The 24447-nt window shown below is 35.6% G+C and overlaps 5 protein-coding genes across 6 annotated transcripts; 3 read left to right on the top strand and 2 right to left on the bottom strand.

The window, feature by feature from the left end:
* Positions 1-397: 397 nt before the first annotated feature.
* On the top strand, positions 398-2090 carry LOC133778757 (uncharacterized). The gene is made up of 2 exons (XM_062218776.1): positions 398-740; positions 1607-2090. Exons 1-2 carry the CDS (start codon positions 525-527, stop codon positions 1835-1837), a joined length of 447 nt encoding a protein of 148 aa, XP_062074760.1. The 5' UTR covers positions 398-524; the 3' UTR covers positions 1838-2090.
* A 268-nt stretch (positions 2091-2358) lies between these two features.
* Positions 2359-4576, top strand: LOC133778756 (probable cinnamyl alcohol dehydrogenase 1). Its single transcript, XM_062218775.1, has 6 exons — positions 2359-2680; positions 2770-2883; positions 2992-3222; positions 3494-3782; positions 3868-4018; positions 4144-4576. Exons 1-6 carry the CDS (start codon positions 2592-2594, stop codon positions 4335-4337), a joined length of 1068 nt encoding a protein of 355 aa, XP_062074759.1. The 5' UTR covers positions 2359-2591; the 3' UTR covers positions 4338-4576.
* Positions 4577-6294: 1718 nt separating this feature from the next.
* On the bottom strand, positions 6295-13287 carry LOC133778754 (nuclear pore complex protein NUP98A). 2 transcript variants are annotated; one of them, XM_062218773.1, is made up of 13 exons: positions 13026-13285; positions 12714-12818; positions 12155-12457; positions 11230-11868; positions 10887-11120; positions 10236-10798; positions 9690-9777; positions 9567-9612; positions 8983-9121; positions 8704-8820; positions 8438-8612; positions 7768-7824; positions 6295-7391 (listed from the first exon to the last, which is right to left on the bottom strand). In XM_062218773.1, exons 2-13 carry the CDS (start codon positions 12730-12732, stop codon positions 6694-6696), a joined length of 3078 nt encoding a protein of 1025 aa, XP_062074757.1. In that variant the 5' UTR covers positions 12733-12818; positions 13026-13285; the 3' UTR covers positions 6295-6693. The 2 variants fall into 2 exon arrangements, with proteins under 2 accessions (XP_062074757.1, XP_062074758.1); XM_062218774.1 differs by lacking the exon at positions 7768-7824 and having other exon boundaries at positions 13026-13287.
* Positions 13288-18372: 5085 nt separating this feature from the next.
* LOC133778753 (WAT1-related protein At3g30340-like) lies at positions 18373-20470 on the top strand. Its single transcript, XM_062218772.1, has 6 exons — positions 18373-18769; positions 19009-19071; positions 19160-19276; positions 19372-19783; positions 19870-20021; positions 20119-20470. Exons 1-6 carry the CDS (start codon positions 18567-18569, stop codon positions 20285-20287), a joined length of 1116 nt encoding a protein of 371 aa, XP_062074756.1. The 5' UTR covers positions 18373-18566; the 3' UTR covers positions 20288-20470.
* Positions 20471-20641: 171 nt separating this feature from the next.
* Positions 20642-24010, bottom strand: LOC133778752 (O-fucosyltransferase 29). Its single transcript, XM_062218771.1, has 9 exons — positions 23467-24010; positions 23287-23380; positions 23074-23150; positions 22897-22985; positions 22608-22797; positions 22244-22423; positions 22027-22131; positions 21472-21800; positions 20642-21384 (listed from the first exon to the last, which is right to left on the bottom strand). Exons 1-9 carry the CDS (start codon positions 23749-23751, stop codon positions 21063-21065), a joined length of 1671 nt encoding a protein of 556 aa, XP_062074755.1. The 5' UTR covers positions 23752-24010; the 3' UTR covers positions 20642-21062.
* Positions 24011-24447: the final 437 nt, after the last annotated feature.

Here is a 24447-nt window from a genome sequence, read left to right as displayed (position 1 = left end):
GAACAATAATTTATAGGATCCTAATATCTATGATCAACAATTATTAGAAATCCACAAAGTTGATGAAAATCAACACAAGTATACAATTAATAAATTAAAACATAAATAGAGATTAGAGAGGTCTTGACTAAGTTGTAGAACTACTCTATTCAAACTCTCTATCTCAACTCTTTATGAAGACTGATTGAGGTTCAACACTAAGAATTGACATAGGGTACCTACCAAAACTATTCCTGCTAATAAATAAAGTTTTTTATTAAAAACTATTATATAATTGTTATTTGTAAAAAAGAGAGAGAGAGAGAGAGTGAGAGTGAGAGAAATGGGCCTTTGGGCCCACTAGTGTTGGGCTTTGGTACTGCTACTCTCTGTACCAAAGAGAGAGAGAGAGAGAGAGAGACTCAAGACTCGATCGAGAGGGGTTTAGGCTTTGAACTTTGAAGTTGAGAGTTAGGATCAGAGCTCAGGAAAGGAGAGAGTGGCGCCGCCGAAGGAGGTGGTGGGTTTTGATTGTATTAGTTAATATGTGGTTCAGCAATGTTGGAGCTAGATTCAATGGCAGTGCCGGCGCCGGTGCCAGTGCTTTCGTCAGATATTTCTCGAGAAAACGCGCCGAGAATGTGAGAAAGATCAATCCAAGGGTGAGTCCTCAAGAGGCTTCTACCATTGCTCGCAATCTATACGATGTCATCAAGGAACACGGCCCCCTTACCGTCCCCAGTGCTTGGGTTCACGCCAAGGTCCTCCCTTTTTTCTTCTTCAACTTCCTTTATAAGATAGTTGATCATATATTTGTTGCTATCTGATCTGTGATGAGAATTCTTAAAACTTTCAAATGAAAAAAGATAGATATTTAGTTTTTTATAGTGAGTGCATATAAGCAAGCTTCTTCTAGCTTGGTTCAATCCAACCATTTAATCTATTTCGTTAATAAAATAGCTTCTTCCATTTCTCGTAATGTCAAATTTTGAAACTTGGCTCATATTATCTTTCTTAGCAGACTGGTGGTTATAGTTATAGTTATAGGAGATACAGATTTGGAAAATAGGTGTTCTTTGTTTGCTTTTCTTGACTTGACCAAGTGTGTTCATTTTTTTTTCTCCCATGGATAAAAATCGTGACTTGCCCATTTGATTTGATGTTAATGATTCTTAAACAGCAACAATTATACAAATTTGTGTACCATTAGGTGATGTTTTTGTCTAACACAAACCCAAGATGTATAAAAAATGCAAGAGGTCCACATAACATTTATTTATGACAATGCTTTGGCCCCCTTAACCTCGTTTAGGCGTATGGTATTAAGCGTGGCATCTTTGATAATTGGTACTTTTACTGTAAATGTTATTGTATTGATATGCTCATATCAAGTATATGGTGCTTTCTAGTCTATACAGGCACTGGTTTGTATCTGTAGCCTTTTGTAGATTTTGTCTACTTCAGAAGTTGAGTGGAATTTTAGCTCATGTCATTAGTTGTTTGTGGTATTCATCCGCTTTGCTTCTGAGTTGAACATTTCCAAATATGCAAAATGAAGATAAAAGTAAGAAAAAAGTTCTTGTCAATTGCCTCTTATGTAACTATATATGTCTGTTTGGTATTTCAGGATTCTGGCGTTGGCGGATTGAGTAGCAAAACACACATGAAGTTGCTACTGAAATGGATGAGGGGAAGGAAAATGCTAAGGCTGTGGAGCAGTGGGGTTGGCTCCAGCAAGAAATTCCTGCTCTCTACTTTACCTGAAGATCCGAAAGTTACGCAAATAAGGAGCGAAATGGAAGTGAAAGTGCAATCCAAAAAGCCTTCTTCGAGTAAAGGGAAAAAGAAAACCAGATAAAAATTTGAATCTGGGACTTGCTGCGTTGCCTTTACAATATTAGGACATGGCTGATACATATTACATGGAGCGTCGAAGATTTGTTGATTGTCATGTTAAGTTCAATATTATATCATATGATGAGCCAAAGACTTTGGATCATCAAAATAATATGTTGTTTTAGATTCCAACATATGATTGGAGATTCAAGTTTTTGTGTGATTGGCAATTTTGTAGTCCTTCCCAAAATGGATGCCAACCAGTGTCTTTTTTCTTTTCTTTTGTCCTTCTTGAGAGAAAAATGTCTGATGGGGATGTGAATGTTATGGATAATGCTCTAAAAATTTAAGGTAAAAGTGACATAGATGAATACACTGAATAGAGCTGAAATTGTTTTGGAATTGTTATTCTTTCCTTGTGGTAGTGTGCTATAATAATGTCAACCAAACCGAATTAAAGGGCTGCTGCCATAAGCATTTTGACAAAACAGAAATTGTTTTAAAAAATAAAAATAAAATAAGTTTGAAAGCTTTACCAATGGTAAAGAGAATACTTAATAATAAGGGTGAGCATCGAGCACAGCTTAAAAAAATACGAGAGAGAACGCGATGCATCGAACAAAAACAAGGATGATAGGATGACTTTACCAGCTGCAACTACCACCAGAAGACCAGTATCAAATTTAAGGAAGGCACACACAACACAACACACTTTGATTTGAATCAGATTCATTCATCTGATTACATTTTAAACTTTTTACACTTGCTGGAACACTATGAGTTCTGCCAATGATGATCACGAGTGCCTCGGTTGGGCAGCCAGAGATCCATCTGGTATTGTTTCTCCATATACATTCAATCGCAGGTATGAATTGTTTTGTATCAATCTCAATATCCCTTTTTCGTTTTCTTTTGAATATTAAACAAAAGGGGTAACAACAACGCTAACGACAGGGCTGTTGGGAGTGACGATGTCTCAATAACCATTACTCACTGTGGAGTTTGCTATGCGGACGTAGTCTGGACCAGAAACAAACATGGAGATTCCAAATATCCTCTGGTGCCCGGGTGAGAAAGATTTGATTCCATTCAATTCATTTGACTTTTTGAGTTTGACTGAATCTGAGGTTTCATTCATGAGATTATTATCAATATGTGTTGGCTTTGGCTTGGCAGACATGAGATTGTTGGGGTTGTGAAAGCTGTTGGCTCGGGCGTTGGTCGTTTCAAAGTAGGCGACCATGTTGGAGTGGGAACATACGTCAACTCTTGCAGAGATTGCCACTATTGTAGCGAAGGCCTTGAAAATCATTGCCTAAAAGGATCAGTATTCACTTTCAATCATGTTGATGCGGATGGCACCATCACCAAAGGAGGCTATTCCTCTTTCATTGTTGTCCATCAAAGGTTAACCCTTTCTCTCATCTCTCATTTATGCTTATCCCCTCACATAATAACATAATCTTGCTGAGACATCCCAGCAACACCAAAATTGAGTAATGCTGCAATTGGATTGTTCATAGATGTTGATACTGCAATGGGTAATGACTTGAATTTGAATTGTCTAATTTTTTATTGTAAACTCTTTGCTTGTTAATGAAAAGACTGTAAGGCAGCAACACCTCTTCTATGCTTGGTGAAAAATATCTTATCTTAGTTCTGGTCTTTTGAACTACAGATACTGCTTCAAGATACCTGATGGCTATCCACTAGCCTCAGCAGCACCTCTTCTTTGTGCTGGAATTACCGTTTATTCTCCCATGGTTCGCCATAAGATGAACCAACAACCCGGGAAATCTTTTGGCGTCATTGGGCTTGGTGGTCTTGGCCACATGGCAGTGAAGTTTGGAAAGGCATTTGGCTTGAATGTAACAGTTTTCAGCACAAGCATTTCCAAGAAAGAGGAAGCTCTGACTGTGCTTGGTGCAGACAAATTTGTAGTATCATCTGACCAAGAACAGATGAAGGTATAGATAAGAAAAGATCAGGTTGGTATTTAGTAGTCTACTTGTTATGTTCTTGCTTTCTGATCAGAGTTTACCTTGTATCCAGGCTCTGGCCAATTCTTTTGACTTCATGATTGACACTGCATCTGGAGATCATCCATTTGATCCATACATGGCACTGTTGAAAAAATTCGGTGTCTTCGTCTTGGTGGGGTTCCCAAGCGAAATCAAACTGAGTCCTGTAAACCTTGTTTTGGGTACATGATCTATACAATACATCAGCTCCTTGTGAAATTTAGTAGTTTTGTCTGTCTGTTTCAACTACTGTAGAAAAGTATGTGCTTAATCAAGTGTGTGTGTGTGTGTTGGTCTGTGGTGACAGGTAATAAAACCATTTGTGGGAGCCTAGTAGGTGGTACAAGAGAGATACAAGAAATGTTGGAATTCTGTGCTGCCAAAGGAATACAACCCAATATAGAGGTGATTCCAATTCAGTATGCAAATGAAGCTCTCGAGAGGCTAATAAAAAGTGATGTCAAGCACCGGTTTGTCATTGATATCGAAAACTCTCTCTAATGAGACCCTGCCTGATGCTGAAGGCATCTCAAACCAACTCAAAAACACTATGTCAAGTGGCTGAATAACAGTGGTATGTTGTGTGTGATTTGGACGGAATTTGGAGTGCTGTGTTGGACTCAATTGTGTTCTATTTCAACGTTTGCTTTTATTGGTTTACCTTTGAAGAATTGAAGGTTTTAGCATACCAACTACCATGGATGGTAATAGTATAATAAAATACTTGACAAATCCACCAACCCCAACTTGTTTTCAACAAGTCCACTCCACTGACCAGTACTCAGCTGTTTTTGCTGCTTTTCTATACCCATTTGATGTTCTCAAAGACTTGACGTAGAGAAAGCATACTCTCTATCTTTGATTCCAAAGGACTGAGAATATTACCACAAATAAGTGGTTAGTAGACTGAAACCATGACAGAAAAAATTGGTCCATTGATACGAGTACTGCATAGATACAAGTGTTATTAGTTGACATCAATGGAGAATCTATCGAATGTTGCAATAAATGTGGTCAATTCAAAGCATAGTTTACAAGAATAATTTCTTTAGAACCTTAAAACCTCTATATATTAGCACTTTTAGAAAGAAAAAAAATGCTTGGCTAAATATTTGTGTCAATTTATTTTTCAATAATAGATTTTATTTTTATTCTGATTGCAATGGTTTCAGAGTAGAAATTGGAAGAGAAATTTTCTCAAACCAACAAAACTCATTCTCTAGATATGGGCCACCAAGTTTAACTTACAATCAATATGAGATAGAGATGTCTTCGAAGAATTAGACAATAAAGTTTTTATATCAGAAAAAATTACAACAAATTGAAGTCCTAATCTTTGAGTCCAGTCAAGTGTCACTAGTAGCGCAAAAACTTCTACTTGAAGAGCTAATAAGACACCTGCATGACAAACCAACCTATAAGAATAAAATCATAAAAGAGAGAATTTAAGTAAGATCACAGTCAAAACACAATAACCATAACCCAAGAGAAATTCCCTTGGTTAGGGTTCTTACAAACAGGCACAGACAAGCCTACAAACAGACACCGTTAAACCTACAAACAGACACAAACCATCCTACAATCCAATAGAAGCAAGCCTACAGTCCGACACTGGCAAGCCTACAAACAGACATATTCAGGCTTACAAACAAGCGCAAAAACACACTACAAATAGGTACATAAAGCCTACAAATAGTCCTCTACTAGATTCCTGCACCCAAGCACAAATATCTTCCATCCAAACTCATTAGGCCCTAAACATTTGTGTCAGTTCTGATATAGCAATAAATGATCATTTTTTATTTACATTATTGTCATTAATTATAATTTTCTACATCTTAGAGAATTTTTAATTATTTTGGATTGAAAATTAATTAACTTTTTTTTATAAGTTTTCAATAAACATTAAATGAACATAATTTCATCTATATGTATTGTAGTAGAATTACAAATGTTGTGTCAAATATAATGTTAATTTTGTTTGTACTAAATTTATAACAATATTTGCATCATCTATTGGAGATCTTAGACCATCTCCAATGGAGTCTAAAATTAGTGATGTATTGCTAAAATATAACTCACATGACAAAAAAAGTTACTTCAATAGTGCCAAATTTAGCACACAATATATATATTTTGCATAATAAATACTACCCTTTTTTATTTACTTTTACGTTATTTTTATAATTTTATAATTATCTTTATCTATCACTATTAAATTAACTGTTAGCATTTTTAACTTATTTTATTATGCCAAGTATATCACATAGTAAGGAGATGGTCTTAAGATAATATATTTTAAATTCGTAATATGACAAAGAAAAATAAAATAGAAGATAGAAAAATTAACACTCTATTATTTACATAAACTTATTAGGAAAGGAACAATTTAAATATTATTAAAAAATATAAGGTAGAACTAAGAACCATGTGAGAAGCAAATCACACACATCTTCAATTTCTTGCCTACAAGAAAGAATATCGAATTTAACATTAATGGGACACTTTCCAAACAAAATTTCACAGGTACAGTTGAACATCATATTCCCTTTCTGGCTCATCATGCGCCTGAAGTTGAAGTTGAAATTGAAACGCACCACCTAGAACAAGTAACGACCCAGAAAATGGGCAAAAAAGAAAAGGAAAACCCAAAACTCTAAAACACAACAATGCTTGAGATACACAGTGCTGCTGCTACGGCTGAAGCAAGTCAGTCTCCCTAAATTCTATACATATTCAAAGCAATCAATCCTCAGCCAAGACAATGCCCGTACTACTAGTTTTTATCCACAAGCACAAAAAACACACCCACTGAAATCTCCAAACATCTAAGCAAAGCCATCTTGGACTCCACCTATCAAAATTCAGAGCTACCGTGCACATAAACGCCATCTTCATCTTCGTCTTCCTCCTCCAACTTGTATTCACTGAAGTGACTCACCCGAAACTTCCACTCTCCTTTTACAGGATCATAAGATAAAAACTCAGCTCCTTGATCCTCCGCCTTTCTCTTAAGCATCTCTTTGTATTTCTCAATCCTCGGGCCTTCAGTATACTGGTGCCCAGTCTTTTTGTCAAAGCACTTAATGTTAAGAAGTGTTACCTCAGCAGGCTTATTAAGACCTTGCCCCACAGGAGGTTTCTTGCTCTCATCCATATAAACAATCACCTCCCGATTGTTGAACTGAACTAGGGACTCAAGATCAAGCCGCCGCACATCTGTCTCGCCCAAAAATTTGATGCTACCATAACCATGCCGTCCAACAACAAAATCCTTGACACGGCAGCAGAATCCTGGCTCGGCCCTTTCCTTGGCAGCAAGTTCTTGAATTCGTGGCTCTGTGTAGTAATCAGAGCGTCTGAGCTTTGGCATTTGAGCCTCAATATCTGCACCGTGCTCGTATACAATAGCAGCCTCACCAGCTCTGTGCCCACTAAGCGTCATATAAGAATCCCCCTTGTGAGTAGAATGTTCATCGTGCACTCCGTTTGGTTTCAGGCTCCTGACTTTGGCTTTCTCCTGGGCAGGAGAAGGACTGTTTTCCACGGACTCTTCTGTAACAATAAAAATAATGAACAAATAATTGGTTTTCATTTCAATATTTCAGAACATAAACTAATAGGGGAAGCAGTAATCATCCATTGGCCACCAAGACTGTTTTAAAATTCTAGAAATTGAGTCAATCAGGACAAATATATCCAAGGGGTAATGATACCTCAACTTATAAATTGATGCCAGCTACACTAGAAATGTAGCTCATACCAAACCGATATGATATTTTATATGAAAAGGAATATAGATTGAAAAGGCTTATTTGATTATATATATAGAAACCAACCACAATAACAAGCTAAATGCTGAGAATGGCACGAAATGACTAATTGCAATGAAATCATAATTTCGTTTCCCAGAAGAAAGTTAAACACATACTATTTTTATTCTCAAAGTTGGAGCTGGGTGCATGACATGCCTCCTCAGATAATTTCCCTGAACGAACAATATATTTAGGGTGAGAAATGAACAAATTAACCAAATTTTCTTGGCAGGGAATATTATTTTTCAAAAAATAAAAAAGACAATATTGACAATCTCTCTATGAATTCTATGGTATGTTGATACGATAACAAGACTGCAACTAAAATTTCTAAGTGAAATAATTAAGGCAAAGAAAGCAAGACTGCAAATGGAAACCAACATGCAAGAGGCACGGAACATTTAAAATTCAAGCAAAAATTTAAACACCTTATAGTCAGTAGATGGAACAAGGGTAAGTATCTACTCACATCACTAACCACATATCATGGATGTGGAATGGAGGGGAGAATAAAAAACCAAACTGAAGAGTCAACTAGCCAAACAAAAAATGCTTCGCTAGAGAGAGAGAGAGAGAGAGAAACCAGCTTTTGTTTACAACTTTACAGGCTAAAGCTCCTTTAAATTTAAAGCTAAGTTTACAAGCTCTTCAACAAGTTATGAACAGAAACCAGCTTACAAGAAAATAAAATAACTCGCTACCAGTAACTACTACTAAAATAAACTCGGCATGCTACTCCATTTTCTACTAGCTAATAGAACTCATGTGCAAAGCAAAATAATTTACCGTTCCCGTGTACTGTGGATGTATCCTTCAATGCGAATGCTTTATCAGCGCTAGACTTCAAAGGCCACTGCTCTGCAGGTCGAATAACAAGTGCTCTGGGGTTGTCCCTTGGAACGAATAAAGCGTCTGCTTTTGGTGTGCTGACGGTTTCTTCATCATCACTAAAAAATGGGACCTGCAGGAAACAGAACAAACGTCTTTAACAAATAGAGATCACAAGACTCAACAATGCAATTCAGATGAAGTTTAGATGATAAACATCGCACCTTCAAACCATCAATCTTTGGATGATATTTTCTAGCAGGCAACCTGATACGCCTTTGTGATAAGTGTCGAGTAGTCAGTAACGACGATATTCTAACAGGAGCAGGTTTGTCTAGTACCTAAAAAAGGAAAAACTCCATAAGCACTGTCTTTCATATCATCACAAATAGGTTTTCGGCAACATCCTCCACATAGGAAAGCAAACTCCAACAGATTAAACAGACAGATAAATGGACTCGAATTACTGAAAATAAATTAGATTATAAATTATTTGTGTTTACAGGCATGCTAGATATTCCATATTGAACTGATGGTGAGGTTCCTCCATGACCGATTGACATTTGAGGCAATGCAGGAAGTGTTCCAAAGGGATTTGAAGTGGGTGCTGATTGAACAATGGCGGAGCTTTGAGGGGCAGGCCTGGGAAAAAAAAGAATACGTGAAAACCAATCAAATTTATTCTTTGAAAAAACAATACAACAACTTTCCCGATTCACAGAAATTAATGACCAACAATTATTAACAGCAAAGCCATAACTCGTCTACTACAAAAACAAAGATGCTCAAACAAAGGGTACAAAACTAGAGTAGACAAAACTACATATAAAATATATATACTTTGGCAAAGTGAGAAATTCTGTTGGAAAGTGTTTTAACTCAAAAACTACAGTTGAAATTAAAAACAGGCCTCATTTCTTTTCCCTTTTTCTTCTTTTTGCTAAGATATAAATCCCATATCTGACAACTATCACATTGACACCATTCATCACTTTCTTAAAGGAACCGGAGCCCGACACGTATAAATTTTCAAAACCTATTAAGATGTAATGCCAAGTAGAAGATCAAGAGTAATATATGGACTTACAAATTTGCGGTGTTATTCCCCAAGATTCCCCCAGTGTTTGCATTGGCTACAACAAAGACAGATAAGTTAGCAGTACTATAAAAAATATTAAGTGTAAAATAAAAAAATATACATTGAACTTACGTGGCTGCATCATAGGAAAGGCACCAAACCCTCCAGAATTAGCTTGCTGAGGTGGTTGATTTAATGAAAAAGGCGCAGGGAAAGATGGCTGCAGGTACAAACACAAAAAAGTAAGCAGGAAGAATGAAACAAAAGGGGAACAATATCATAATAATTTATAAATCCGAACAAGCCAGCTCTTCTTATAAAAAAAAACAACAAATTAACTGTTTAAAAGAAATGCATTGACACTGAACTCAATCGTCTTCAAAAAACCCTGAAACTACAAATAGTCCCAATATGATAATCTAGAGACATATACCGCATCTTCATTATCCACAATGAAAGATTTCTTTCACATACAATAATTTCCCTCAGCATTATCAAAGCTGAACCAACTTACAGCTGAGACATTTCATGGAATTTAAAAGTTGGGAAAGATTTGACATAGCTATAGTGCAGACAAGGGTTTGAATATGGTGTAGAAGCAGGCTTACAGACAGTTGAAATATTAAATGTATAATTAATCCAAAGGACACATGCTCGATTAGGACAACAAGTACTTACAGCTGTTTGAGCGAAACCCAAAGTGTTTGTTGAGGTTGCAGGTGTGGTTGGGAAGGCATTAGAAAACCCAGTGGACTGATTATTGAACATGTTTGTCTGTGGAAAGGCAGGAGTTGTATTCTGGCCAAAAGATGGGGTAGACTGTCCAAAACCAGGGCCTGTTTGAACAGATGGAGTAGAATTAAACAGGCCATTATTAAATGTTGGAGCTGTTGCTTGACCTTGAGTAGCAAAAGTAGATGGCGTAAAAGCAGGTGTGCTTGATGAAAACAAAGATGGGGATGAATTGGGTGCAAATAGAGAAGATGTCGTTCCAAACACAGAAGGTGTTGTCGAAGTTGAGGTGAATAGGTTGGGTGATGAGCTGAACGTGTTAGATGAGGTTGTAAAACCTGTATTATTAAAGGCTGGTGCTTTTGAACCAAACATGTTGGTAGAATTTGAAGTAGAAAACAGACTAGAAGATGATTGGCCAAATGGTGAAGGAGCCAAAGGGCTTGGCTGTGAAGTAGGAGTGCTGAAGTTCATCCCAGGAGGCTGAGAGGCAGCAGAAAGAGGTCCACCTGAAATTAAATAAATAAAAAATTTCATCAATTCCATTAGAAAGAGTAGGAAAATTTAAAGTTCTGGAAATGCTGTAATAAACAATACCTTTATCTCCCTTCTGATAGTCTTCCCATCTCAGTTCTTCATGGCTTTTGTCCTTGTAAACAGACATAGCTGATATTGACTCTAATTTTCCAACTGTTGCATTGGTACCGCTACTGCTATTATCTGGTTCAGGTGTTGGTGTATAAGGAGCAACTCTACTCCCCACTTGTTGACCCCCAAAGGCTGTTTGCCCAAAGCCAGAGCTCCCAAATGTTGGTGTTGTTGACTGGGCTCCTGTTTCACATAACAGTTGTAAATATACATAATACAAAATATATATAAATACAAGTAGGCATCTTGAACAAAGAAAAGGCATAACAAGCTGGCATCAAAGAACACTCACCAAACGCTGAACTCTGGGCACCAAAAGGAGAAGTAGAGGCACCAAAAGGGCTGCTACCAAAGGCAGAAGTCGATTGGCCAAAAGCAGGTGAGGAAGCAAAGCTGAAGGACTGACCACTAGAAGCCCCAAAGGCAGGCGTGGTTGAAGCACCAAAGGCAGGAGTGCTTGAGGCACCAAATGCAGGAGTGCTCGAAGCACCAAAGGCCGGAGTGCTTGAAGCACCAAAGGCACCCCCAGATCCAAACAAAGGCGTACTTGAAACACCAAAAGAAGATCCAGTGCTACCAAATGCCGGACTAGATGTAGCACCAAATGCTGGGGTACTCGTAGCACCAAAGGCTGGAGTGCTTGTAGCACCAAAGGCTGGGGCACTAGCAGCACCAAAGGCTGGGGTGCTACTGGTGGCGCCAAAAGCAGGTGTACTAGTAGCACCAAATGCAGGCGTGCTAGAAGCAAACGCAGGGGTGCTCGTAGAACCGAACGCAGGTTGACTGGAACCACCAAAAGGTGTGGAGGAACCAAATAAACTGCTCCCAAATGCAGGCTGCGACGGTTGAGATGTGCTTCCGAAAGGACTTGTTTGAGTAGGAGTTGACCCAAATGCTCCAAAAGAAGGCTTTTGACCGAATACAGAAGATCCTGCTAAAACAGTACCATCAATCAAGGAACAAGATTAACCAGATAATTAACATCTCTGCAACTTAAACAAAAGGTCATCTTCAGCAATGTCATATACAACACACATTGCAAAGAACCCAGAAAACAAGTCTTAGTCTTTCCTGGGCAACACATAGCAGCTGCCAAAAATTGAGCCCATAAATATGACATGTCATAAGCTATGGATCAAGAATAATTGACATGACAAGACAGATCGCAGAGACCAAATACATACAAAAACTTAATAAGTTGAGTTAAGAGTACGTACCGCCAAATGACGACGATGAAGCACCAAACGCGGGTGTAGAAGACGCTCCAAAAGCTGGTGTTGAACTTCCAAAAGCTGGTGAAGATGAAGCACCAAAGGCAGTGGTGGAAGAAAAGGGTGAAGATTGGGTAGCAGCACCAAAAACACCCGTGGAAGTGCCCCCAAAAATAGAACTCCCTGTTTGGGCGCCAAAGGGAGTTGTACTACCAAAGGGTTTGGGAGCAAAAGGATTGTTACCGGCATTGTTGTTCTGCCCAAAAACTGATGGGGAGCCAAATGGGCTACTAGATGATTGCCCAAAAGCTGATATACAATTTTAATTCATTAGAATATTTCAAACACTACAAAACAGCAATAACAAGCACAATTTGGCCACAAAGAAAGCACAACAACAAACTCTGTAATTCACAATTCATCTTTAAAAAGAAATAAAATCAAGAACAATAAATATGGAAAACATATCATCAGGAAAAAAAACGCCAACTCCCAATAACTTCACTACTTTATTCCAATCAATACAACTTAATTATTTAACATGTAAGTCTACAAGTACACTTACGGTTAGTAGAACCAAACATGGTCGCTGTAGTGAATTCGCTGAGAGGGCTGAAACTATTAAGAGAGCACTAAGTCGAAGATGAAATATATAAATATATATCTACACCTGTAAAAGAAAGATCAAATCAAAAAAAGGCGTAAGAAAATTGGATTTGGGGATCTCAATACGGAAGTTGAAAATCAAACACAAAGATACACAAGGCGGAAAGCAATGCCAAGGTAGGATATACATATAATATTGGCCAGTTCCAGATAATAGAAGAAGAATGAAACGGAAATGGTGTCAGTTAGGGTTTTCGAAAGAGAGACTGACCGTGGATCGGGAAAGGGGTAGGTTTGCAGTGTGGAAGAGGAACAATCTGAATCGGAATCGGAATCTCTGAATCACAGAATGAAGAGAATCCCCACCGTAAGTTACCCTACGCTGCACCACAGCAAACCATATTGGAACAACAACTCTGTTCTTCGCTTAGCTTCGTTTCTCTATTGGAAATCAGAGGAAAACAATTGGCTGTAGCTTTTGGGGCTTTTATATGAGACACTCTTTTCTCTTCTCCTTCTCTTTCTCTGTAGCGTTCAAAGTAAGCCGAAACAATCGTTATGTCGTTTCCCTAACACGACCCTCTATTATTTCCTCCACCATCGCGTTGCGTTGAAACCAAGCCCACTCAAAACGCTCTGTCGTTTTTTTCATTCATCTCATCTTCTAAATCCCCAAAACGACACCCGTACCACTCCCTTCTTTTTGTGTCGTATGTAAATACAAACCGTCGTTTTCTACCTCTTTTTCAATATCATATCATATCTTCGAATCAAAGCACCTTCTCTTCTCCTAATTTAAAGGAAATAATGAATTTTCTTCTTCTTTTTTTTCATCACGAAAATCATATATATATATATATATCTATTTATACAAAGAATATATAGATAACAAAAATTATTATTTCAAATTGATGTTTTTTTTTTGTTAATTTTAATAGAATATCTTTACTAATCATATTAATATAAATTCAAATTCAATTTCAAATATAAAATATCATTAATATAATAATACATAATTAAAAACTAGATATTTAATAATTATATTAATACAAATTCAAATGTTATAAAATATTATTGTGATAATAATATATTATATTAATATGAATTCAAATATTATAATATTAATATAAAACTATAATAATGAATAAAAAATAAAAAATCTAAGCAACAAATTTATAAATAGAGTTAAGGCTCTAGACAAAACTTTAAATAATAAATCATTTATTCTGGATGGATTCGAACAAAGAACTAGATTGTACAATGATATTAATAAAAAAAAAATACTTACCAAAAATATATAATCCTTTTTTAAATGGAGCCTACTGCGGACAAATCAAAAAATTATTTTCACTTTCAATCCAAAATAAAATTGCCAAAAAAAATAACATAGAAAGAGGTTGGATAAATAAAATTCATAATCTCCTTTTTATTATAAATTATTTAGAATTTAAACAAAGCAAAAAATAAATTAGAAAAAATTGATAAAAAATCATTGAAAAAAGAAACTATTTTTTTTTTGCACTTAATTAATGAATTTACTGTCAAATCAAGTTTGAATTTTAAAACAAATTATGTACTTACTGAACAAAAATAAGTGAATATTTAATATTTATATTAATATAAATTTAAATATTATAAAATATCATTATAACAATAATATATAATATATAATATATAATCTTAATTTTTATTAAAAAAATTAGTATTTATATTTGAAAAAAATTATCATATATATACATAATAAAAAATTATAAACCATATTTTGGTTTGAACATGATCAATTAATGGTACATTTCGGAGGCAGAATCATTGAAGAGGGGGCTTAATTTTCTATTTATAGAGCATATATAAATGTATAGATTTTTTTTAAAACAAAAAAATAAAGGGGCATATAAATTTATGCACTTACAAATTAAAATTTCTTTTTCTAAAAAAAAACATTACATTAATCATTCTTTCTCCAATAGTAGGACAACAATTTAGTAGGCATTATTGAATATTTACACTCTCCATGTATGCAATTAATTAAAATCTTACTCATAGAAGATTGAATATGCATTTCACTTCTTCAATCTTTTTATACTATTTTTAAATGAGTAAATATCATTTTAGATCTTATTTTTTTGTAAAAATTATCGATCGGATCCTATATTTTGTTAAATAATAATTTAGACCTTATATTTTACAAAATAAAATAAAATAATATCATGAGCCCGATTTTGGTCAAATTTGTTTTTTCAGTCATCCAGAAATAATTGTTGTGTGTGGCTTTTGGTTCTTTTATTCTCCAAATATGGAATTGTTTTGGACTTGGCACTTTGACTTTCTTAGTACATATGGTTGACTCACACTTTAGTGATGATTAAGATTCTTGTATTTCAATTATTTGGATCTTCATTAGTTATATGTATTGAGTTTTGGTGTTCACTTTTCCAAGAATGTCCATCATCTATATATTTTTAGATTAGTTGTCTACATGCTCTTTAGGTGGATATAGGTTAAAAATTCCTCCTTTGACTTTTAGGCTTAATAAAAGTATTTTTACAAGAAATTTGTAACTTCTTGTAAAAAAAAAAACATTTTCAAGTAAAAATGTTCATTTGTTTCATAGGGAGTAAAGATTGAAGGAGTGGGAAATGGTATGGATTGTCAATCTAATTGGCCCACAAAAAAACTAAGGATTGAAAAAGAAAAGTATACATCTAGTATGTGTTTCTTTTTTGCCTTTGAAACTAAACAATAAAAAAAAAAATATTAATAGGGATAATATTGTAAATATACTAATAGCTATTCATTATTTTTTTTAATACATTTTTTCTGCCTTCGAACTTACCAAACAAGTTTTAAGTAAACACTCAATCCATCGTCTCCTTTTATTTTTCCAGAACTCATATACAATTCATCCTTAACCCACTCCATCTCTATATCCAAACAAAGAGTACTTATAACATTAATAGTCAAAACACATGCCAAAATCTACTTATAACATTAAGTTATAAGTAATGATATGTGCACCCGAAATATGCACTTAAATATTAAACACAATGACGTGTCACTGCTTTTTAAATAGTGAGTCATAGTTTTAATAAATGTGATTGGCTAGGTCAAATTATTACATCACTGTATATAATATTTGAAAATATATTTTAAATGCACATATTATTACTCTTAAGATATTTTCGTATATTAGTGTCATGATGCACCTCACCAATTACACCATTATATGTATTAATGCAACAAATTATATATAATTGACCAAAAGTATTAATTTTATTGTGTTAAATGATTGGTGCTCTCTCTTCATCTTTTTTCTTGGAAATTATGGATGTTATTATTAGAAAGAATTCAAGCAAAAAAAAAATGAAATGAATAAATAAATCATTGGTGGTATCTATTTATGCACGTTGACTCTAAAATCCTACAATATAAAAAGAAAGCAGCAATAATATATATATATATATAAATATTTATATATATATATGCGATAAAGGTGAATATATTCTGAAATTGAAAATATTTGTATATATAGGTAGGCTTATAGGGAATATATGCTCAAACAATAAAACCACGGTTTTAATTTAGAGGTGAATATTATTATGTGTATATATATATGTATATATAGAGGTGATTGATATGCATGCATGATATGATATATGATAGCATATATGCCTATGAATTCTTCAGAATGAACCAACCAATGGACCAGAATTATTTGATTTTCTATTATTATTATCATTATTAGATTATTTGGAGGATATATAAGAAACTTGTAAACTGTGTGTCGTAAATTCCTGTTAATTGAATATTTTGACAAATTTAATTTAAAATTAATTATACGTGGAATCTATTGTATTATATATGAATCTAAAAAGGTTCATGGAATAATCTCATTTCTATGGTAATAATTTTCAAGAGTATGGAAGATTATCATTCGCATTCTCATTCCCATTCCCATTCCGGCACAAAACAAAGTGTAGTGTTTGGAAGCTTTCATTTCAATTAAGTTATGTAAATGTTGTCATGTACTTTGTGATATGATGGTGAGAAGATGTTTCATCGATCATAGATTTGAAACCTTATTCCAGGTAAAGCTACAGTATACCAACGTTGTAAATACACATATAAATAGAATAATTTTGAGTGTTCTCCGCCTTTAAACAATTTTTGGCGCAATTTTTTTATGACTGTATATATTGTAGCTATTTAGAGCATCAATACAATTTTTAGAAAATTTTGAATAATTTACGGTACCGAAAATTAGGTTTAAATATGTTGCACGCATGATTAATTTTTTTATGCGCGTAGAAAGCAACATATTTGAACTTAATTTTTGGTACTGTAAATGATTCAGAATTTTATGAAAATTTGCAAGATGGTCTAAACAACTACAATATACACGGTCATTAAAAAAAATCGCGCCGAAAATTATTCATAAGTCGAGAACAGTGAAAAACCGTACCGATAAAGCTTAAAGTTAATTCCTATAGAAGAATTCTCAGGGCATGGATGCTCTGCCATGTCATCCATTCATTCTCTTCGTACCTATGACAAGGATTAGATGCCATGTGTGCCAATTGCCATGCACGTACGCACTACTACTCCATTACTATATATATTTATAATATTTTTATATATATATATAGTATCTCATACACACACTTGACACTACTATAATAATATCACAACTTTATTCAGATAGATGCCTAGCTACTCTATATATATATATATATAGGAATTCTCTAATAGGCTTTATTGTAAGCCTTACTAAGGCTTTCAGTATTTATAACTCATGATCTTGTATATTGTAACTATTTAGAGCATCCCGCAAATTTTCAGAAAATTCTGAATAATCTACAGTACCAAAAATTAGATGGAAAATAACATATTTGAACCTAGTTTTCGGTACTGTAAATTATTCAAAATTTTCTAAAAATTTGCAGGATGCTCTAAATAGCTATAATATACACGATTATAAATAAAAATTCGTGCCAAAAACTGTTCACGGGTCGAGAAATACCGAGAGTCGTAAGACTTAAAGTGAAGCCTGTAAAAGAATTGTATGTATAAGAGGGACATGACACGTGATCAAGATCATTATACATCACAAACAAATAATCTAGCTATATAGCTAGGGATAATGGTCATGAAAAATGGAAAACACAAGGCCAAGAAAAGATCCAAGACTACTCGACCACAACTTGTGGGAGAAACAAGATAATATATATATATGATATACAAATATTTATGCATTTGATTCTTGATGACGACTCAGAGAGACTCCTGAAACGATTCCCAATATAATACTTTCCATGCAATGAAAAATGATACGATAGTCAAAAAAAAGAAAGCAGAAAAAAAGTGAGGAGATAGAATAATATAAGTAATATATGGCAAAGGCGGTTGCTTAAAGCATTTGATGTGATTTGAAGAATTTAATCTTTCTTTCTCCCCACTTATTCTGGGGCCAACTTCTATTTAGACCAACAGATCATATAAGCTAAGATAGAATAGATCATCTGTAAATCAGAAGAAACTACCATACCAGTTCTCAAAATCCCAAATCTCAACTATATAAATATATATATATATATATATATCACAAAGAATATATATATATAGTTAGATACGGGCTGCTGATCTTGCTTTACCTGTTAGAGAAGCAAAGCCTAATGTGTTGTTTAAAAAAGAGCTCATTACTAGCTAATATATAGAGAGAGTATCAAGGAGTACTAGCTATAGAGTGGTGTGAATATATACATATACATATACATATATATATATCATCATCATCATCATCATCACATAGAAAAGAATGGGTGAAGAGGTGAAGATGAGTGGTGGGTGTGAAGAGTGGAAGCCTTTTATGGCAATGGTAGTAGTCGACTTTGCCTTCGCCGTGCTGAATATTCTTCTAAAGAAAGTGTTAGACGAAGGAATGGATCATTTGGTTCTTGTCACGTACCGGTTGTCCATATCTGCCATTTTCTTGGCCCCAATTAGCTACTTTTGGGAAAGGTACGCATAATAACCAACTATATATATCCATTGATATTGGTTTTTTCCCACTTTCTATTTTTCGAAAACTACTTTATCCACACTCATACTCGTATTAATCTCCAAGTCTCGGCGGCAGCCCCCTGGCCATGCCATGCCATGCCCTGAGTTCATCACCTCAGCCTAGAATGATCAACCTTAGACTTTTGTACTTACTAGTACTATTATATATTAAAGCTTGCTTTGCTTGCTGCTTGCAGGGATGCTAGACCAAAGCTTACAGTTCGCATCTTATGCTACCTATTCCTAAGTGCCATTGTTGGGTTAGTGAGTTACCTCAGTTACTCTTTCTTTTTTCCCTCCATTGAAATGAACAGTATATTCTCACGTGTCGATGTACTTGCTTTGCAGGGCATCTCTAACGCAGTACCTGTTCCTCATTGGAATTCAATACACATCAGCCACTTTCGCATGTGCCTTTGTGAACATGGTGCCTGTCACCACATTCCTAATGGCCTTACCATTTGGGTACGTAGTATGTAACATGATACGAGTATTGCTTTTGTAAGCATGCATATCAATGATGATTGATGATATGGTTATGTGTTTAATAATTTGCTCAGATTGGAGGCAGTGAACATCAAATGCAATAGTGGGAGAGCCAAAATAGTAGGAACATTGGTGTGCATAGGAGGTGGGGTTACTTTACTACTGTACAAAGGAGTGTCTTTGTTCGATAGCAACAACCACACACATGCTGCCGTAGATAGGGCCATTACTAAACTCAGCTCGTCTAAGAAGACAGAGAGATGGATGCTTGGGTCAATAGCTCTAGTGATGGGAACTCTGTCATGGTCTTCCTGGTTTCTTTTGCAATCAAACATAGGGAAGAGATATCCATACCAGTATTCGAGCACCGCCATCATGTCCTTCCTTGGTGCCATTCAGTCCACCATCTTGAGCTTGTGCACCGGCGGTAACCTCTCGGTGTGGATTCTAAAAGGGCAGCTGCAAATTATAACCGTCGTGTTCGCTGTAAGTATTCCCCTTCGTATTTTAGCTTTCAGTGTTCAAAGGACTCAAATCAAACAAGACTATCAACCAAAGTGATTCAATTTCAGGGGATGGTAGGATCAGGGTTGGGGTTTGTCACCATGTCATGGTGTGTAAAGAAAAGGGGTCCAGTCTTTACAGCTGCCTTCAGTCCACTTGTTCAGATTATGGCTGCCATGATAGATATCCCCATTTTGCATGAGAGATTCTACCTTGGAAAGTCAGTCACTTCTTCATCTTCCCCATTACTCTACAGTTCTACTTCTTAGCCCTCCAAACTAACAAACACTGTTTTATTGTTCCTATGGTTTCAACAGCTTGATAGGATCTGTTGTTGTAATCATCGGGTTATATATCCTTCTCTGGGGTAAAAAGAAAGAAATGCAGAATTTTGCTGACAAATTAGCACAAGAAGCTGAAGAGAACAAGATACCGGAGCCACAATTACAGGCTATCACAGTTTCCAGTGACTCACGCCATTCTTAAATCCAAAAGCAGCACTGTAAATGCACATGAATCAACTTGCACATTTCCAATGCCTCAATAATACAAGCAGTTCCCACTGTCCTCTACATCTTAAGTTGGAGAAGCTCTCTAATATTCTTTAAGTGGGTCATGTTAATGTAGTTTTTTAAGGGTCCTTTGAATCAAATTCAAACTAATAAGATATTTGATCAGAGGTACTTACCTTTTTCCTGTAAACATGAGCCATACATATATACACTATATCACCTAAGTAAACTTAAATTAGATGATACAGATTTCATCTCATTTGTTTTAAATCAGCCGTGGCATACTTACCACATGAAAATGTGACCTAAATATAAAGTACAGGCTACAACAACAGTAATCACACAATTAAATTAGATTTGTTCGACTTACAAGCTTCAAACATAGTTTCTACACAGCTATTTATCTAGCAAAAACTATTATGAACAATTGCAACTAAGTAAAGTGCCTTTCCTATACAAGGTCCAATTCTATCCTTTATCAACTTAATCAACACCACCAAGCAGCAACCTGGTAATGCTTCAAAATGTCGAGCTGTTCCAAATTTCAAGCTCGTGTGATGAAGGATTGCCAAAACTAAAGGTGCAACCTCACCATCATTTCCAATCACTCTATAGATATGAGTCTAGCCACCATTTCATGATGCTTTTTGTACCAGGTAAAAAATAAATTAACAAAAGAAAATAAAAAAAAAAACACCCCATCTCCTTGTTCCCTTTCAGAGACCCCAACTTCACACTTTTTAGCATTTTTAACCCATTGTCACCTTGACTCCATCTCCATTATGTCTAGTTTCAACTTTTGTTGTTGAACCTATTCCAACGTGAACTGAGCTATCTACATGGTCCCTGTCCTCAAAATCCTTGAACGGTTTCTCACAAACACAATTGTGTGGATATTCATGAAACTCACCACGCCCTGGTTTCATCTCATCTGGTTCGCCCATGAATCCTCTCTGGCAAGACCTTACCTTTTTTGAGAAAGTATCCCAGCCCATCTTATCCCTTGCCATGAACAGAGCACTAAGTTTCTTTGCATTTGGTCTGATGGTCCTCTTATGACCCATATACCGCCTGTGTAGTGTACCCATGAAAGAAATCAACAAGTAATAGTTCTCTCTATAACAAAAAGGAAATAAGCAAATAGACCAGATGACTAACCTTCGACCCGCCAGAATTTTAGCCATATTTCCATTGTTATTGGTGACAAATACATCACTCTCATCGCTGACGATGTAGTCAATGGCAGCTAATCGTGAAGAGAAAGGAAGAAAAGGTTTAAGCTCTTCATTTGCAAGCATCTCCTTTGTGTAAAAGTTGGGAAAGAGTTCCCTTAGAGGACGTAAAGTTTCTTCCCCACCATATATTTCACCAGAAGCAACATAGAGAAATGTGTCATTTGCGAAACCAAGTGCTCGCAACATCAAACCAACTTCATGAGGGGTAAGTGGACATTTTCCTCGCTTTCGTTCTCCATCAGCGCTTAACTCCTGCATAAAGAGAAAAAGTAATAGGACATCAATTTAGATACACATAATGGTATAAATTTTACTGCCTTACAAGCATGGCATTCCAAATATGTTGATCGTGCAAATGCAGAAAAACACAAAATGAATACTTCTATAAAAGAAACTAGGAATTATACGCATCATATTACGATCTTATTATTCTTTTCACTTGCTTAGAGGTCAGAACTAGAAAAGGATAGTAACTCACAGGTAATGTTTCCCAGCGCTTTCTGATTTCACCAAGTTCACCTCTCTCTTTGTCACCCCCACCATAATAACATCCAGAAAATGCTAACATATCAGGTTCAAACCTGTGGAAAAAAGGGTGTCAGTTACATTCATCCCAACTACCTATATGCGTACTTGTCAGCATACTATGTATTGACACATGCAGTGTATATATATGCCAGCAGTTTGACATAACTTAAGTGAACCGCAATGAAGCGTCCTGCCATCTTTCGCATTCTCTTGACAAGTTTGTGACCAAGTTCTTGTATAGGTTTTGTAAATTTTAAAGCATGATGGTTGACACGACAGCGCAGCTTTTGCAGTTCTTCTTCAAGGTCATTTGCAAGTCTGTAATCAAACTTGGTCAATTGCACAACCTGCAAATCTCCTAGTGTTAATTGAAGGTTCTCAAGAAACTAGAAACAAATCAAGACAAAATTTCATTGTGCATAAATACATGTATTATTAACTAGGAATTTAATGCAATTAAAATACAAAAGGGTTTGCTAATATTGAGATGTCTTTGCAAATATTCAAATGTTTGTGGCAAAGTAGCTTTACCCGTCTCCTCAAAAGTATTGGCAGCACTTGTTCAAGATAATAATCAGGGGCAGATTTCCTAGGAACGCGCATAGTGTATGGAGGTTTTTCCATTGACCGCATAACTTTATCAGGAACTCTCTTAACAATGGTGACATCTTTAGCAAGAGAAGCAATGAACCAATTGACATCAAAAATGTCAACAAAGTCACTGCAAGCAAAGAAATTTGTGAAGCAATTGTGAAAAAAATCACGCTTTAAAACATTTGAACCATAATGCTATAGATTTAGAATGAATTCAATCAATCACCTATCATCCTTCCAAAAGGAATGATGATCCAACTCTGGCACAACTAATGTAGCATTAAGAATTCGCGCAACAACCACAGCATCTGTTATCTGAGAGTACAATGAAGATAATTCTATGAATAATCTGTATGGAAAATTTGACTAAAGCCCAACCCCATCAATAAAAATCTTCACTTACTCCTGTTCTTTGTTGATTCAGCCCTCCACTAGTTGCAATAAGTAAATAGCCATTGGAGAATCGTTGGCGAGTAGCGGCTGCATAACAATACACAATCGTGATGTTGACTGTTTGTTAGCACAGTACAGCATTTAAAATCGAACAATCTTTGCAGCCAAACAAAGTACAGAAATTTCAATTGTTTGGCAATACAATAAGATTAGAAGAACTCACGAGCGAAACGAGGGCCTCTTTCACTGCATCCATAGAAATGGTTGGAGTATTTTGATTTCCAGATATCAATGGGCGCCGCCCTACGTCCGAAATCCTACAAAATCAGTAGAAAATATTAGTAAAGTAGTGATTTTTAAACAACAAGAAAGGAACAACAACGACAATAATAAACAGTTATACCAGTTTGGAGTAGATAGAGGGCTTGCCAAGGCGATTGGAGTACCATTCGAGATGAGAAGCGACATGACCGGTGAAGAGAGAAATCAAGCCCAGGCCGAAGAGCATAAGGCCACAGACGAGTGACCAAGACGAGGAGGGCGAGGGATTGGGGGATCTATAGCAGGCGAGGGGCTTGGGAGTGGCGGTGTCGGTGGCAGTGGCATTGTGAGGTTTTTGGGTGTGGAGAACAGCCAGGTTGGGCGATATGAAGCTAAACCTCCAAGCCTTTGCTACTCCCATTTTCATCACATTTTCTTGCTCTGAGTCTCTGCAAAACAGAAAAAAAGGTCGAACGAAGAAGGAGAGAGAGAGAGTCGGTCGTCTTCTTCGGATTGTTATTTTTTTATTTATAAATTATTAATTAAATATTTTCCATTTTCGTAAAGGAAAAAGTTGAAATTTATACGAGAATACATGTATATATATATAATTTTGAGAAATGGAAGTTAAGAATATTTTCGTATAGAGAAAAAGAGAAAGAACGAGATCTGTTCTATTCTCCGTTTGTGGAGAAGTTAGCAAGTATTACGGTATTATTAAGAGAAGTTGGGGTCAATTTGGGAATATTGGAATAAAAATGAGGGTAAAATGGGTATTTCAGTATTTGGTTTGAAACTCAAAACAAAACAATGAAACTTTTTGCTTGACAGGGACGGTCGGTGGGGGTTTTCGAGTCCCAAATCCAGCTCTGTCTTTCCCATTCTACCCCTGCAGCCTATCAAAAAAATTTCACTAATAAATACTCCTATTACTCTCCACGTGTACTCTTTTCATACATATAATAAATAGACCCATTCTATATTGAATGTGTCAGAATAATTGTTTATATATACTAATGACTAATGACCAACAACACTTCAAGATTTGGGTATTAATAGAATTATTCATTTGTCTTCACACATCATGAGATTGGGTTTTATAAAATTGTGTGTATTAATGTCA

This window comes from Humulus lupulus, chromosome 5 (assembly GCF_963169125.1).
Source record: "Humulus lupulus chromosome 5, drHumLupu1.1, whole genome shotgun sequence".
NCBI classification, from domain to species: Eukaryota; Viridiplantae; Streptophyta; class Magnoliopsida; order Rosales; family Cannabaceae; genus Humulus; species Humulus lupulus.
This window is presented reverse-complemented; position numbering and strand designations above follow the sequence as displayed.